The sequence below is a fragment of the Salvia miltiorrhiza genome, chromosome 8 (genome assembly GCF_028751815.1).
Source record: "Salvia miltiorrhiza cultivar Shanhuang (shh) chromosome 8, IMPLAD_Smil_shh, whole genome shotgun sequence".
NCBI lineage: Eukaryota > Viridiplantae > Streptophyta > Magnoliopsida > Lamiales > Lamiaceae > Salvia > Salvia miltiorrhiza.
Genome location: NC_080394.1, coordinates 52,535,715 through 52,550,231, shown reverse-complemented (window position 1 = coordinate 52,550,231; position 14,517 = coordinate 52,535,715). Strand labels below are relative to the sequence as shown.

General features: G+C 33.6%; 1 protein-coding gene across 1 annotated transcript; it reads right to left on the bottom strand.

The window, feature by feature from the left end:
* Positions 1 to 9,727: 9,727 nt before the first annotated feature.
* LOC130999017 (1-aminocyclopropane-1-carboxylate synthase-like) lies at positions 9,728 to 12,885 on the bottom strand. The gene is given in 5 exon segments (XM_057924483.1): positions 9,728 to 10,029; positions 10,031 to 10,937; positions 12,131 to 12,291; positions 12,373 to 12,504; positions 12,597 to 12,885. Coding segments are annotated over 5 exon segments (1,464 nt in total). The 5' UTR covers positions 12,768 to 12,885; the 3' UTR covers positions 9,728 to 9,936.
* Between the last annotated feature and the right edge of the window lie 1,632 nt (positions 12,886 to 14,517).

Genomic DNA, 14,517 nt, shown 5'->3' with positions numbered 1-14,517 from the left:
GGACGGAGGGAGTATATATCTTGCCACGTTTAGATGGTAGTGCAGACATTTGCAAATTAATTTCTTGATATTATCAGAAAAACGTTGAAACGTTGTGTATTAATTTAATAAAGAAAATGATATCATGACATCATTGAAAAACATTTTTTTTTTTTTTTGATCGGGCAAAGTCATGTTAGATGTTAGTAATTAGTTCTCCATCCACTCCAAGAACCACCTTATCTCTCCATTCACCAAAATCCACCTTATATCTCCTCAAACTCCAATTCGCTCCCAAGAGGGATCGAACCCGGGTCACTTCACTTAAGTGAGGACCCGATGGCCAGTGGGCTAAGCCCCCTGGTTCATTGAAAAACATATTGAAATGTTGTTTATGTGAATTTTAAAAAAATACTACTATATTACTGAGGGAAATTAATTAAAAATACAATCATTTCTCATAATTTAGTAAAGGAATGTGGCGTGAGGCCTTAGGCGAAACTTTGTTTGGCAAATATGCTTAATTTGTGATGTCAATTTATTGCAATTCTTGGTGCGGGGTCAGGTTTGGACGTGATGCGTCATCATCAGATTTAGAGGTTTAGATTAAAATATTCGAATCTGTATAATTTTAATTTGTTTATTTCAGATGGATTATTATTGATATTATTATCGACAAATTAATGGTGGCATGACACAGTCACGGTTTAATTATTGTGTTAATAGGGGAATCTACCCACTTCAATAATATGTCTTGCAAAACTACCCACTTTCAAAGTCAAAGACCGAAAAGCAAGTTTGATGGTGATGGGTTGCTTGGTTTTTTGTGTAAAAGTTGATGATGATGGAAATTGTGTAAGAGTTGTGTAAGAAAACAGTTAAAATTGGTACAAAATGTGAGAAAACGTCACTTTCATGCATTATAAGATTAAATAGATTTGCAAATTTTGAATAAATTAGGGGACGTTTGTGTGTTACAAACATTAATACGAAGGCCAAAAAAATCACGAATATGTCAATTCTTAAGATTTTTTTTTTTTGAAACCATTAAACTATGTATCCGCCAGTAATTCGTAGCCGGCCGAAGTAGCCGCTGAAGTTTGTGACCGGCGGCTACTATTCAACGGCTACTAATTACTGGCGGATACTTGTGTTATTCGCTTCAAAAAAAATACTTTGTTCATAATTAGCATGATTGTGAATTTTTATCCTTCGTGATTTTTTATTGTTACATATGCACCGTTATTTTTAGATTTTTATTTAATTTTACAAGGGGAAATATGAGAGATAGTGAAATATGTACAGTACAAGAAGTACACATGGATGGGAAATATGAGAGATAGTGAATCTGCCAAAATTTGGATTATAGTGGGGGTAATAACACTCACTTTATGCATGATTTGACTACACAAAAAATAATAGACTTGCACATAAAATAATAAGAAATTATATACCAATTATTTGGAAATTCATATATTCGGTAATGAAATAATATTATATAGCCAAAAAGTAAAGTATCCGCCATTAAATTATTTGATTTATCAGTAGCCGCTAACAAAAAATATATGGCGGCTACTGGGCTTTTTGTACGATTTTCTGGCGGATACTTGGTCTGTTAGGCAGAAAATAATATTTTATGTCAAATTATGTATAATTTTTAATTTTTCAGCTTGTTATGAATGTTTAAATATAACATACGCATTCCCCTTTTGTATTTGTTGCGATTTTTTACTTTTAATTTTTTAGTAAAAAATTAAAAGTACATACTGAGAAGGTGACTCTGCAAAAAATTTGGTTGTAGTGGGGCATTAATGCTAATTTTATGCATGCGTGAGGTGACATGCAATAATAGACGATTAAATATATCTAAATATGCTTCAACTAAATAAAAATTCTAACAACACTGAAACTATACTCAAACTTGTAACAGCACTCAACTACACTATATCTAACATATACGAAACATATACGAAACATATAAATAAATCTAACAAATACTATATCTAAATCAAAATTCAATACTATACAAAACATATGAAAATTCGAAACATATAAATTGTAACATACAAACATATAAATTCTAACATAATGATTCTAACATAAAAATTCACCCATATACAAAACATATAAAAATTCGAAACATACAAAACATATACTTACTTAAAAATATACAAAATTCGAAACATATACAAAACATATAGATTCTTAACATATAAATATATCTAACATATACAAAACAAATAACAAGTATACTTACTTGGTTTGAAGAAGAAGCCATGGCGTGAATTGTGTAAAATATTGTGTAAATGGGCTGATTTTTTCCTTCTCTCAAGTGGAGTGCGGCTGATTTGAAGAAGAGGAACCAAAACAATGGATTTTTTCCTCCAGCGGCTGATTTTTTCCTTCTCTCAAGTGCGCGGCTGCTTCTCTACTTCTTAACCCTAATTTAACATAAAATATTGTGTAAATGGGCCCTACCCAATTTATCTCTCTTATCAAAGCTTCAATTTTTTCAAACAAATCCCACAAAAGCCGTGCCCGCTCAATTCTAGCCGCCCGTGACTTAATTTGCTGCAAAGCCTATAGATTCCCACCCTATAAAGCTTCACCCTTGCCGGTTGAATTGTCCAATCACAATTAAATTAGCTTTAGCTCTTCAAAATTGAAAAAAATACAACAACCATTAATTGGAACGATAATAAATAAAATTTATATATATTGTGATATAAAAAGCAGTAATAAATGACATGGTACTATTATCCGCCAGTAAAAAGTATCCGCTAGAAGTAGCCGCTTAGGGTTTCTTTCACGCGGCTAATTCTAGAGGATACGAATTACTGGCGGATAATTATATGGTAGGCTCTCTAGTATTTTACTGTTTCATAATATATGATTATATATTATTTTTATCCAACATTTTCTATTATTTTATGTGTTAGGCTATATTAATTCCTGTTAAATAAAATAAAATAAAAAATTCGAGACTTATTACACCACTATAATCCAAATTTGTCTAAATAGAAGCCTATTATGTATTTCTACTTCATAGAATATATTTTAAAAAAAGAAATACAAAATTAAGGTAAGTTTGTGTATAATAAAACAGTAATACGAGGATGAAAAAAATTGTACTTTAAGTATATTTGGAAACAAAAAAAAATTATGAACCTAATGTATACATTATCCGCCAGTAAAACATAGCCGCTAGCATTAGCCGCCGGGTTTTTAAAACCCGGCGGCTAATGCTAGCGGCTATGTTTTACTGGCGGATAATGTATACATTAGGTTCATAATTTTTTTTTGTTTCCAAATATACTTAAAGTACAATTTTTTTCATCCTCGTATTACTGTTTTATTATACACAAACTTACCTTCATTATTTTCAAATTAGGGCATTATACGTCAATCATCTTACAATAATTGCACATTTATCTGGTTTTGTGCATTTTTAACTACCTATCTTACACATTTTCTTACACAATTGTACTTGTGTAAGAAAAGTGTAAGAACTTTTACAAAAAACCAAGCAACCCATCACCATCAAGTGTACTTTTCGGCTTTGACTTTCAAAGTGGGTAGTTTTGCAAGACATTTTATTGATGTGGGTAGATTTAATTCCAACCCTTAATTATTTTCCTGACGATATCGATATTTGTATGTCGTCGAGTTTATTACTTTATCTCTACAAATATTCCATTTGATTAATTAATCAATATAAAATTTGTTCACCAAAGTCATCAGAGAATAATGACCTTTAAAAAACTCGAAGTGGCAACTTGCCAAGTCACCGACACATAAATCAAAATTCCTATTTTTCTCTTCAAGATTGTGATGTGCTACGTCACCATGTATAGGTCGAAATGAGAATACTTATTTTCTTAAAAAAATGAGAATAACGAATTAGTATACTTATTTTTTGAAAAATGAGAATAACGAATAAATTAGTAGTATATAGTGTTAAATAAATTATTTATAATATAAATAATTATAATTTAATTAATTGAGAATAATTTTATTTTTTTAAGATTCGAATTCAAATTTGAATGGTGATTTATACATTACCAATAACTTATTATTTATATTAATTTTCATTCTCACAATATATGATTATCATCATTCAAATCATTTGCATAAATATATGAAGAAGATCAAATGAGAATGAAATGAATCTGCAACATTAGATTTTTAAAATTGATGACTGATATTTACCTAGAGGGTACGAATATTTTTCCTAAATTTCAATCTTAGAGAGAGCGAAAATCTTATCAATTAATTGAATACCACTATTTAATTATTACAAGCACCTTAAGCAACACTCTATACTGACTTTCACCCAAACTTATTGTTTATGGCTATCATGTTAATTGACGTGGCAAGCAATAAGAAATTTATATTAATATTTTTTTACCATGAGGTTGAAATACAAGAGATTATCTAAGAATAAAATAAATAATTTGCCACATTTTCTTGTATAATAATATGATAAAGACAAACCCGCACGCCACTGAATTAGGTAAGAAATAATCTATTGGCTATGTACTACATTTTATTTCATCATGCATATTATTTATGGGTAGTGATAAATGAACACCTAGTGTGCTGGACACCCCTCCAAAACCCGGTTTTTTGCATTGGTTGGTAATGGGCTGGTTTTTAGTTGTGTTGTGTTTTTACTAAATTATCATTTGATAAATATACTCAATTTATTGTTTGTATTTTCGGTTGTTTCCTTATTTTTCGTTTTTTATGTTTCCTTATTTTTCTTTTTTTCTTTTTCGTTTCCTCATTTTTCTGTTTTTTAGTTTCGAAAATTAGTTGATTTTTTTCTTGGAAATTTTATTTTTATTCCTCACATATTATTTTTCCTTGGAAATTTTATTTTAATTTTTTCGATTAAGATTTTTTCCCACTAATAAGAAAGTAATATTAATACTTGTAAATAATTAAGTAATCTTTTTATTTTTTACTTAAATTTAATTTTTTTGAATAAGTTTATTAAATTAAACTTACTCACACAATAGTGGTTCATTTTGTTATCATCATATCCATTATAATACTTTATTATAATATATTCAAATAAAGTATATGTTATATAGTTTTTTGAGTAAAATTCCATCGTATGATTCACTTGATTTTTTTTTTCATTACTCACACTATAGTAGTTCATTTTCTTATTATTATATCGCTTTTTAATAAAGTATATGTTATTTAGTTTTTCGATCGATGTCCCATCATATGATTCATATTTTATTACAACTTCACTAATTAATTTCAACTAATTACTTAAACTTTATTTCATTGAGTATAATTATTTCGACTTCGTTACTCACACAATAGTGGTTCATTTTGTTATCATCATATTGATTACAATTCTTTATTATAATATATTCAAATAAAGTATATGTTATATAGTTTTCCGACCAAAATCTCTGCGTATGTTTCATTTTTTTTTCATTACTCGCACTATAGTACTTCATTTTCTTATTATTATATCGCTTTTTAATAAAGTATATGTTATTTAGTTTTTCGATCAATGTCCCATCATATGATTCATATTTTTTTACAACTTCACTATTTTAATTGAATTAATTAATTCAACTTTAGTTCATTGAGTATAATTATTTCAACTTCATACATTTACATTATAGTAGTTCATTTTCTTATTATCTCATCGTATTCACAATTTTTTTTTCAACTTCACTAATTTATTTCAATTAATTATTAAACTTTATTTCTTATTATTATATCGCGTTAACTACATTATTATAATACTTTTAATCCAAATATATGTTATTTATTTTTTCAATCGATGTCCCATCGTATGATTCATTTTATTTTTATTTCTAACGCTTCACTAATGTAGTAATTGTCACTACCGGAAAAGGTGAGAAAGTATTACTCACATATTAGTGAGGTCTCAGGTTCAATTCCCTCACGCACCTTTTTTCTTGTATTTTAGTTTTTTTTTTCAAATCATCTTCGAAATATTTTTTTTTAATATCGGAAAAATGTATATAAATGAAAACAAATCTAGGATTATTTCCCCCAATCACCTTTTTCTTGTATTTCGGTTTTTTATTTAAATAAAATCATCTTCAAAATGTTTTTTTTAATATTGGAAAAAAAATATAAATGAAACAAATCTAGGATTATTTTGAAGGGAATCTCTAAATTAGTAGAAACAAATAAAATTAACATAAAATTCGCAAAATAAAAAATAATAATCGAAAAATAAAATAAATGTGGAAATAAATCTAGGATTAGTTTAGGAGAATCTCTAAATTAGTGGAATCAAATCTAGGATTATTTTTGGAGAATGAAAATCTCTAAATTAGTGGAAACAAATCTAGGATTATTTTAGGAGAATCTCTAAATTAGTGGAAACAAATCTAGGATTATTTTTAGAAGAATATCCAAATTAGTGGAAACAAATAAAAATAACATAATTTTTGAAAAAATATAGATAAATAAATCTCCGGAAAAAACTAACATGATTTTCGAATATAAAAATACAAAATTTCAGAAAAAAAATATTTTCGAAACAATAAAAAAATAATGTGGAAACAAATAAATAAAACATAATTTTTGAATATAAATAAATAATTTAATCATCAATAAAAATAAATAATATTAATTTCGGGAAAAAAAGCTGAAAACAAATATAGGATTATTTTAACAAGAAACAAATAATCAAAAGAATTCCAGAAATAAACTTCGAATATGATTTATATAATTTTTGAAAATAAAAAAACCGAAAAATAAGGAAACAAAAAAACAATACATAAGGTAACCGAAAAGCATAAATTTTGGAAATTAAAAAAACGAAAATACAAAACAATAAAAACTGAGGGATATTTTAGTAAATAAACAATTATCTCTAAAACCGGCTAATTATGGGTCAATGATAATCGCCCGGTTTTGACCGAGTGTTCAGGACACTCGGTGTCCAAATAGCATTTCCGATTATTTATATACACCAACTATAAATATTACACAGATGACTAAAATATAGTAACAAATTACATTGATATATACTGTGCATGGGTATCTCGTACTTTTTTTTTCTACAATCACATATTTCTATATTATTGAACTAACCCACGAACCTTGTGCTTTAAACTTTTCTCAGATCTCTTCCTCGATTTAGAAGGGGTATTGATTTGTTAAATACCTTTGAACTCAATTAAATAGACCAGTCCACAAAAAAAAAAAAAGTCCCATAAAATCATTTAAAAATAAATTTCCACTAATATATCAGACTAGCCGAAAAATACACGAACTATTTTTAAATTTGCATATCGCACATCACCTTTAAAATTAGCTTCAGAATACACCACCTTATAATTTTGTTGCAAATTGCACACGGCGAAAATTCCGGCAACTCTTAAGTTTGACCGACGATGACATGGACAGCCACGTGGTTTTTTTTACACGTTGGCAAACCATGTGAGCAAAACGACGTCGTTTTGATAAATTGAAGAATAAAAAAAATAAAAAAAAATCCTTGCTTTTCCGGCGAGCCCTTCCAAAATCCGGCGAGCCATTCCACCACCACAAACCACCGCAACCACCGTTTTTCCTCACCTCCACCATAACCACCACCACAAAAATCAAAGAAATCAAAATATGAGAAGAAATCACAAGCATCTGCCTCTCCATCGGAAACTTCTCGCCAGAAATTAAACCCGCCCAGCCTTCCCCTTTCTCTAGATCCACGGCGGTAACCCTACCCCCACCTACAACTCCGACGCCGACGTAGCAGCAAACCGGCGCCCACCTCCCAGTTCAGATCCCATTCCGAGTTCCGAGCGAAATTTCCCCAAATTTCCATCAAATATTCCTCAAAAATTCCGATCAAGAGCCAAATCTAAATCGGTGGCTGGAACCCGGTGAGGCGGTTGACGTTTTACAGATGGAAAAGGACGGCAGCGGCGCGGAAATAGCAGCGCAGCGGCGACGTTTGGCCTCGATGGTGGTCGGTGCGCGCGCGTCTTGTGGCGAGGAGGGCGGAGGCGAGCGGCGTTTTACTGATGGAAAAGGACGGCGGCGGCGCGGAAATAGCTGCGCAGCGGCGACGTCTGGCCTCAATGGTGGTCCGGGCCCGCGCGACTTGTGGTGAGGAGGGCGGAGGCGAGCGGCGGTCGGCGACGAATTGGAGTGGTGGTGGTGAACTGAGGCAGGCGGCTGGTGAAGGAGGCGCTGGTTTTGGAGTGAGGGTGGTGAAGAGGAATTAGGGTTTTCACGAATTTTCCATTTTTATTTTTTAGACGTCGTTTTGAATGCCGGTGAGTCCACGTCTGAAAATTCCGGTGCCACGTCAACACCGATCAAGGTGGTGGTCAACGCACGTGCAATTTGCAATAAAATTAAAAGGTGGTGTACTCTGGAGCTAATTTTAAAGGTGATGTGCAATATACAAATTTGAAAATAGTTCGTGTATTTTCCGGCTATTAACCCTTAAAACTATTGACAATATTATTTTTTGAAGGGTTGTCACGGTTATCACTTGAGACCCCGTGTACCCCATCTAATTAAGAAACAATGGTGTCAAATGGCCACATTGAACATACAAACACAATATTTGGTCACTAATTGAAAAAACACAAATTATGGCCATTAATTAGGCAATATGCCTAATATACCCCTAAGTAAAAAAAAAATATTTTTTAATTTTTTTAATTCTCTGCGCCCTATCTACCCCTTGACCCCACCCACCCCAAGCCAATTTTTTTTTTACTCCCCTACCCCCAGACCCCCCGACCCCACCCCCCCACCCACCCACCACCCACCCCCAAGCCAATTTTTTTTATTTTTTTTACTTCCCTTGCCTTGTCTACCCCCAGACTCCCGACCCCACCCACCCCCAAGCCAAAAAAAAAATACTCCTTCTAGATAAAAATAAATCAAATTTTACTTTTGTTATTTTATAAAATAAAATAACAAAAGTAAAATTTGACAAAAGTAAAATTTGATTTATTTTTATCTAGAAGGAGTAAATTTATTTATTTTTTTGCTTGGGGGTGGGTGGGGTGGGGTGGGGTCGGGGGTCTGGGGGTAGACAGGGCAGGGGGAGTAAATTTTTTTTTTTTTGGCTTGGGGTGAGTGGGTGGGGTGGGGGGTGGGTGGGGTCTGGGGGGTAGACAGGGCAGGGGGTGTAAAAAAAAATTGTTGGCACTTATGGCACTTATAGTGCCATAAGTGCCTAACCCTACTCGCGTGCCTGATCCTACCCGGCACACGACCCGCGCTCCTGACCCTACCCAGTCCGCCCAATTAAGGGCAAAAACGTTCCAAAGCTATAAAAATGGCCAAAATTTATGTTTTTTCAATGAGTTGCCATAATTTGTGTTTTATGATTCATTTTGGCTATTTCAAAATTTTACTCTCTAATTAATGTTTCACTTTTATTTATTTTATTAATTTCAATTATATATGCATTAATTTATTTTTTTTATTATTATTATTAACTATTTATTCTTTATAATTCTCTTATACATATATATTTTCACTGATGGACCAACTATCACAATTTTTTTTAATTTGTAGGAATCCTTCTTCACTCACCAAAATATACGATTAATTTTTCTTAAAATTTATGTCCCTCCTCTTAGTAAGATGTTTTATTGACGGCGAGAGTATAATCATTAATACTATAAAAAATATTATTAATGAAAGACAACGACATACACAAAATTACGGGACACTAAATCTCACCAGAACAATTCAAATTTTTGCACCTTAATTAATTATATAACCATACACTTTTCAGAGGCCGAAAAAGCCCAAATTCATACTAAATTCCCAAATCTATTTCTCCCCAGCCCAATCACTATACTTGGCCCATAAGTATTCCCCCAATTCAAATGGTTAACAACACTGCCCCTCAAAAAAAAAAAAAAAAAGTTCACAGTTACAATTATTATTTTTAATTAAATTAAAAAAAAAAAACAATCAACTTCAATTCTTGGCACGAACGAGCGGCGAGTGCGGTATCGGTGAGTGCGGCATCGGCGAGTGAGGCGACATCACCCTCGGCGCCGCCACCGCCCCCCGCCGAGAAGCTAAGCTTCAAGTTCCTCTGCCACGACCTCTTCACCACCGCCGCCGCCTCTCCACCGCCTACAAACCTCCGTATCCTCTTCAGCGCCACCCCCAGCGTCTCATCATCCATATTCGCGAAGCAAACCCTAAACCACCCCGCCTCGCCGCAGTGGAACGACGATCCCGGCGAGACGTTGAGCTTCACCTCATTCACGATCACCCTCCACAGCCCCATCTCCCCCTCCGCCGTCGCCTCCTTCAGCATCCCCCTCAAATCCATCCAGCAGTAGACCCCGGCGTTGCTCTCCAAGCACCCTATCCCCACCTCCCCCACCCCCCGCGCGAACGCCTCGTGCCGCCGCGCCAGCCGCCGCCTGCTCTCCGACAGGTACCTCTCCGTGAACTCCTCGTCGGCCAGCATCCGCGCCAGCAGCCGCTGCGTCTGCGACGACACGAGCCCGAAGCTCGACATCTTGCGCGCGCAGCTCACGACGGCGTCGTTGTACGAGTACACGATCCCGACCCGGAACCCGGGGAGGCCCATGTCCTTGGACAGGCTGCACGCCACGTGGATGAGGTCGAGGTTCACGAGCTCCGCCATCTCCTCCGCCACCTCGGAGATGCCGACGAACCGCGGGCCCCGGAAGACCGTCGCCGCGTAGATCTCGTCGCACACGAGGTGGATTTGCTTGCCGTTGATGAACGTCACTAGGGTTCTCAGCGCCGCCCTGTCCATCGTCGTGCCCAGCGGGTTCGAAGGGTTCGATAGAATTACGCCCTTGACCTTGATGTTCGCCTTCTCCGCGTTCTCGTAGGCTTCCTCGAGGGCTTCTTTCGTAATTTGAAACCCGTTCGAGCTCTCGCATGTCACCGGCACTAGTTTTACTCCCGTTCGCCATCTCAGGTCTCGATTGAATCTGTTGAAAAATAAAATTTTAAAAAATATTAGATATTTTAAAGATTTAATGAGTTGTTAACAGTAAAAAAATGGTCGTTAATCACACGAACTATCATCAAATTCACAATGCCTAACAACAATCATTAGTGTATATTTTAACAATTGGTAAGGCCACTCTTTCTAGTAGTGTTTATACCACTTTTATCTCATGTGATTATAATTTTCTATTACTATGTGTTATTATAATTTTATATACGCATGCATAAATAACTAGAAATAAAAATGTCAGTAGTGATATCATGCAGTGCACCAATGTTTTGATCGTGAAGGAAAAGAAAAGTTTAGGCAGTAAATATATAAAATTAATACAATTAGTTGACTTATGTTGGTGTATGTGGTCCACGCTGACTAGATAGAGTCTAGATTGAGCTATTGATTGACTTTTTAGTATCATGGACTCTACAAGTCAATTCCTAAATCTTGTCTGATAAGTATTATTTTGTGTTGAAAATTACATATTTAATTAATTTATGGGTGGGTGTTGAAAATTTGTGGTATTTTTAACACCGCAAGCATATAGTGGGGTACCACAAGCTGAAAAACTAGTACCTTCGACCCTAAAGAATTTTTTATCTTTTTTTTTCTTCTGATAAGTGATATATTTGCATAGGTGTGTAATCCGTTCCTTGTCAACTCAAAACATTCTTGAAAGAGAATTTCGTTTTAAATGCAATAATTCCAAGTTTCTTACCAACTTTATTTCCACCGAATTAAATGAGAAGCGTCGGATCAAATTGGATGGACACGTGTACGGCTCCGGTAATATAGTGTGATAGACATGTTTGTTGCTTGTCACATTGTGTGTGTTATTTCGGCACGTAAGTGTGTCATATATAAGTTTTAGTGATAGAGAGCATAGCTTATCTCGTTTTTATTACATGTATGTATCTTCATATATAATATATATGTATATATTTACGACGAAATAAATATGACGTGTGAGGAATAAATATTACGTGACTAAATATTATTCTCCAATTTTAAAATGTTTTAGAATTAATATTTCATCGCATGAACCAGAACTGCCGACAGTAGTACTAATTGCAAACCGTGTAAGGTAGAGTGTCTATATATATATATATATATATGTGTGCACTTATCTCTCTCTTTCTCTCTCTAACTTAGAAGAAATGAATAAAATTGTATACTTACGCAGGATAATATGGAGAAGGCACGAGAAATCCATCGCCGGGATCAGCCAAACAGAACATGAGGGTTTCATTAGCTCCGGTTGCTCCGCCTGCCATTACTATGCGGTCGGGATCGAATCTCACTTTGTCGCCTCGCGCTTTTTCCATGAATCTTGCCACTGCCTGAGAAATACGGGTTCGACTAAATTAGTAAAAAGTATAAGTAATTTATAGTACTCATGTTTTAGATGCATGTGTATGTACCTGTCTGAACTCGGGCAAGCCATGATAGTCTTGGAACAATGCCGTATTCTTGAATGCATGAACTCCTTCTGCGTTGCAGATTGACGCCTCCGGATTCTTCTTGATCCATTCTTCCACCAAGTCGAGCGAAAGCTGCATACATACACATACATATATATAGACACTTGTTAGCCCTCTAAATATGGAGAGAGAGAGAGAGGTGGGGAGAGAGAGAGATGTGGAACCTGATTTTCAGCAAGGCCCATTTGGATGACTCCATTAGGGTTGGTGGTGGGGTGGAAGGGATCTTTGTCATATGCTTTCCATCCATCGAAATACGGCGAGTTTTCGCCGTGTTGATCGCTGGTGGCGAGCTTCGATAGGAGCTGCGAGTTCACCTTCTTGGAAGCTTCCATTTTGCAGTAGTCGACGATGAAGAAGAAGAAGAAGAAGAAGAAGAAGAAGAAGAAGAAGAACAAGAAGAAGAAGATGATGCTCTTGTTTAGTGTGTGTTTGTGTTTTTTTGAAATGAGATGAGATGAGTGAAATATGAATGAAGTTGCAAGTGGAGAAAATGAGGTATTTATAGGGGTGTGGAGTTAGAGGGTGACGTGGATAACATAGGGAAACATTATAGGAAAAGTCGGTTTCAACATTCAAACCTTTGGAAAAATTTGGACCGATACACACATAAGATTGCTTTTCGTACATGTGTGCTAAATGGTCAAATCCTTCTTAAATGCTTACTTTGTGGAATAATTGTACATGGGATTTTTTTTTTTTCTTTAGTAAAAACTATACGTACATGGGAATTTATTTTTGTTCAATAAATGGGAATTTAATTAATGAAGGTGTTTCTAATTCTTTTCTATTCTTTTATATTCCCATTTAGGTTCTATAAATTTTTGACCGAAGCCAATTTATTTGAACGTACACACACACTATGAGTCTATGAGTAATGGAATTACTTGTTCTTATTTATTGTCGAGTAGAGTTCAAATTTTAAAACACAAACGTGTTTCACTAACTTAATTGAGCAATAAATTCATCATTCATTTTTTAAAAAAAATTACTAAACACATTATTTACTTATAACAAATAAGATTAATCACAAAAGTATACTTTTAGTATCCAACTTTCCTTTTTTAATCGTCCTACATTTAATATCCATTTATATTTTTAGTAAAAGTAGATGACACTCCTGCTCCATTTTAATTCACATAAAAGGTGGGACATTTATTCCACTCACAAACACACCTAACTATTTTATTAAAATTCGTGCCACTTTCAAATGGATACTAAAAGTTGGGACGGAGGAGTACTAACCAAACCACAAAATATAATTATTTAATTGAATATAAAATTTAAAAGAATATGGAATTGATAGTTTAGTTTTTGAAGTATGTGAAGTTCGTAGTAAAATGTAATTAAATTTAGCTCATTTTGTTAGTGAAAAAATGAGTAAGCAAATGCATATACTCATTTTGGAGTATAAGGTAAAGTAGAAGTGAAATGTGTATCGTAGAAATCCAAAAAGTCAAATGGTGAGAAATTTGGGTTCAGAATTTTCAAACATAAAGTACGATGATTTCGTAAGATATTGAATTATAATCGCCACGCGTGCCAACGATTAATCTACACATAAATTTATACACAAATTTATGTATATCTGCTAAAGCTAGTAGGTTTTGGTTCATTTATTTCTATATACATATAAAGTAAGTCCAATTATATATAATCTGATACTGTTTCGAAGCAAAAGATTCGCAAGTTGAAAATAACACCCAATTGAAGTCATTAATTATTGTAAGGGAAAATAACAAAAAAAAAATTGAATTGTTGATAATTACAATAAAATATATGAATGATCTGAAAATATATAAAATATATATATCCCAATTTATAAATAATTAAAATAAACTACACGAGCGATATCAGTTTTCATATAATTCATAATATTTTATTGTATTTATCAATAATTTAAAATATTTTTATTATGTTATCAATAATTTAAAATAGTATCTACAAATTTCCAAAATTGTAAAGATATGGTTTCATAATCGAATACTCTCTTTGAAACTTGAAAATGATACTTCACTACTTTCGCAATTATATTTTTCCCAATATAATACTCCTAAATCCTTTTCAAATATTACCCGATTTAGA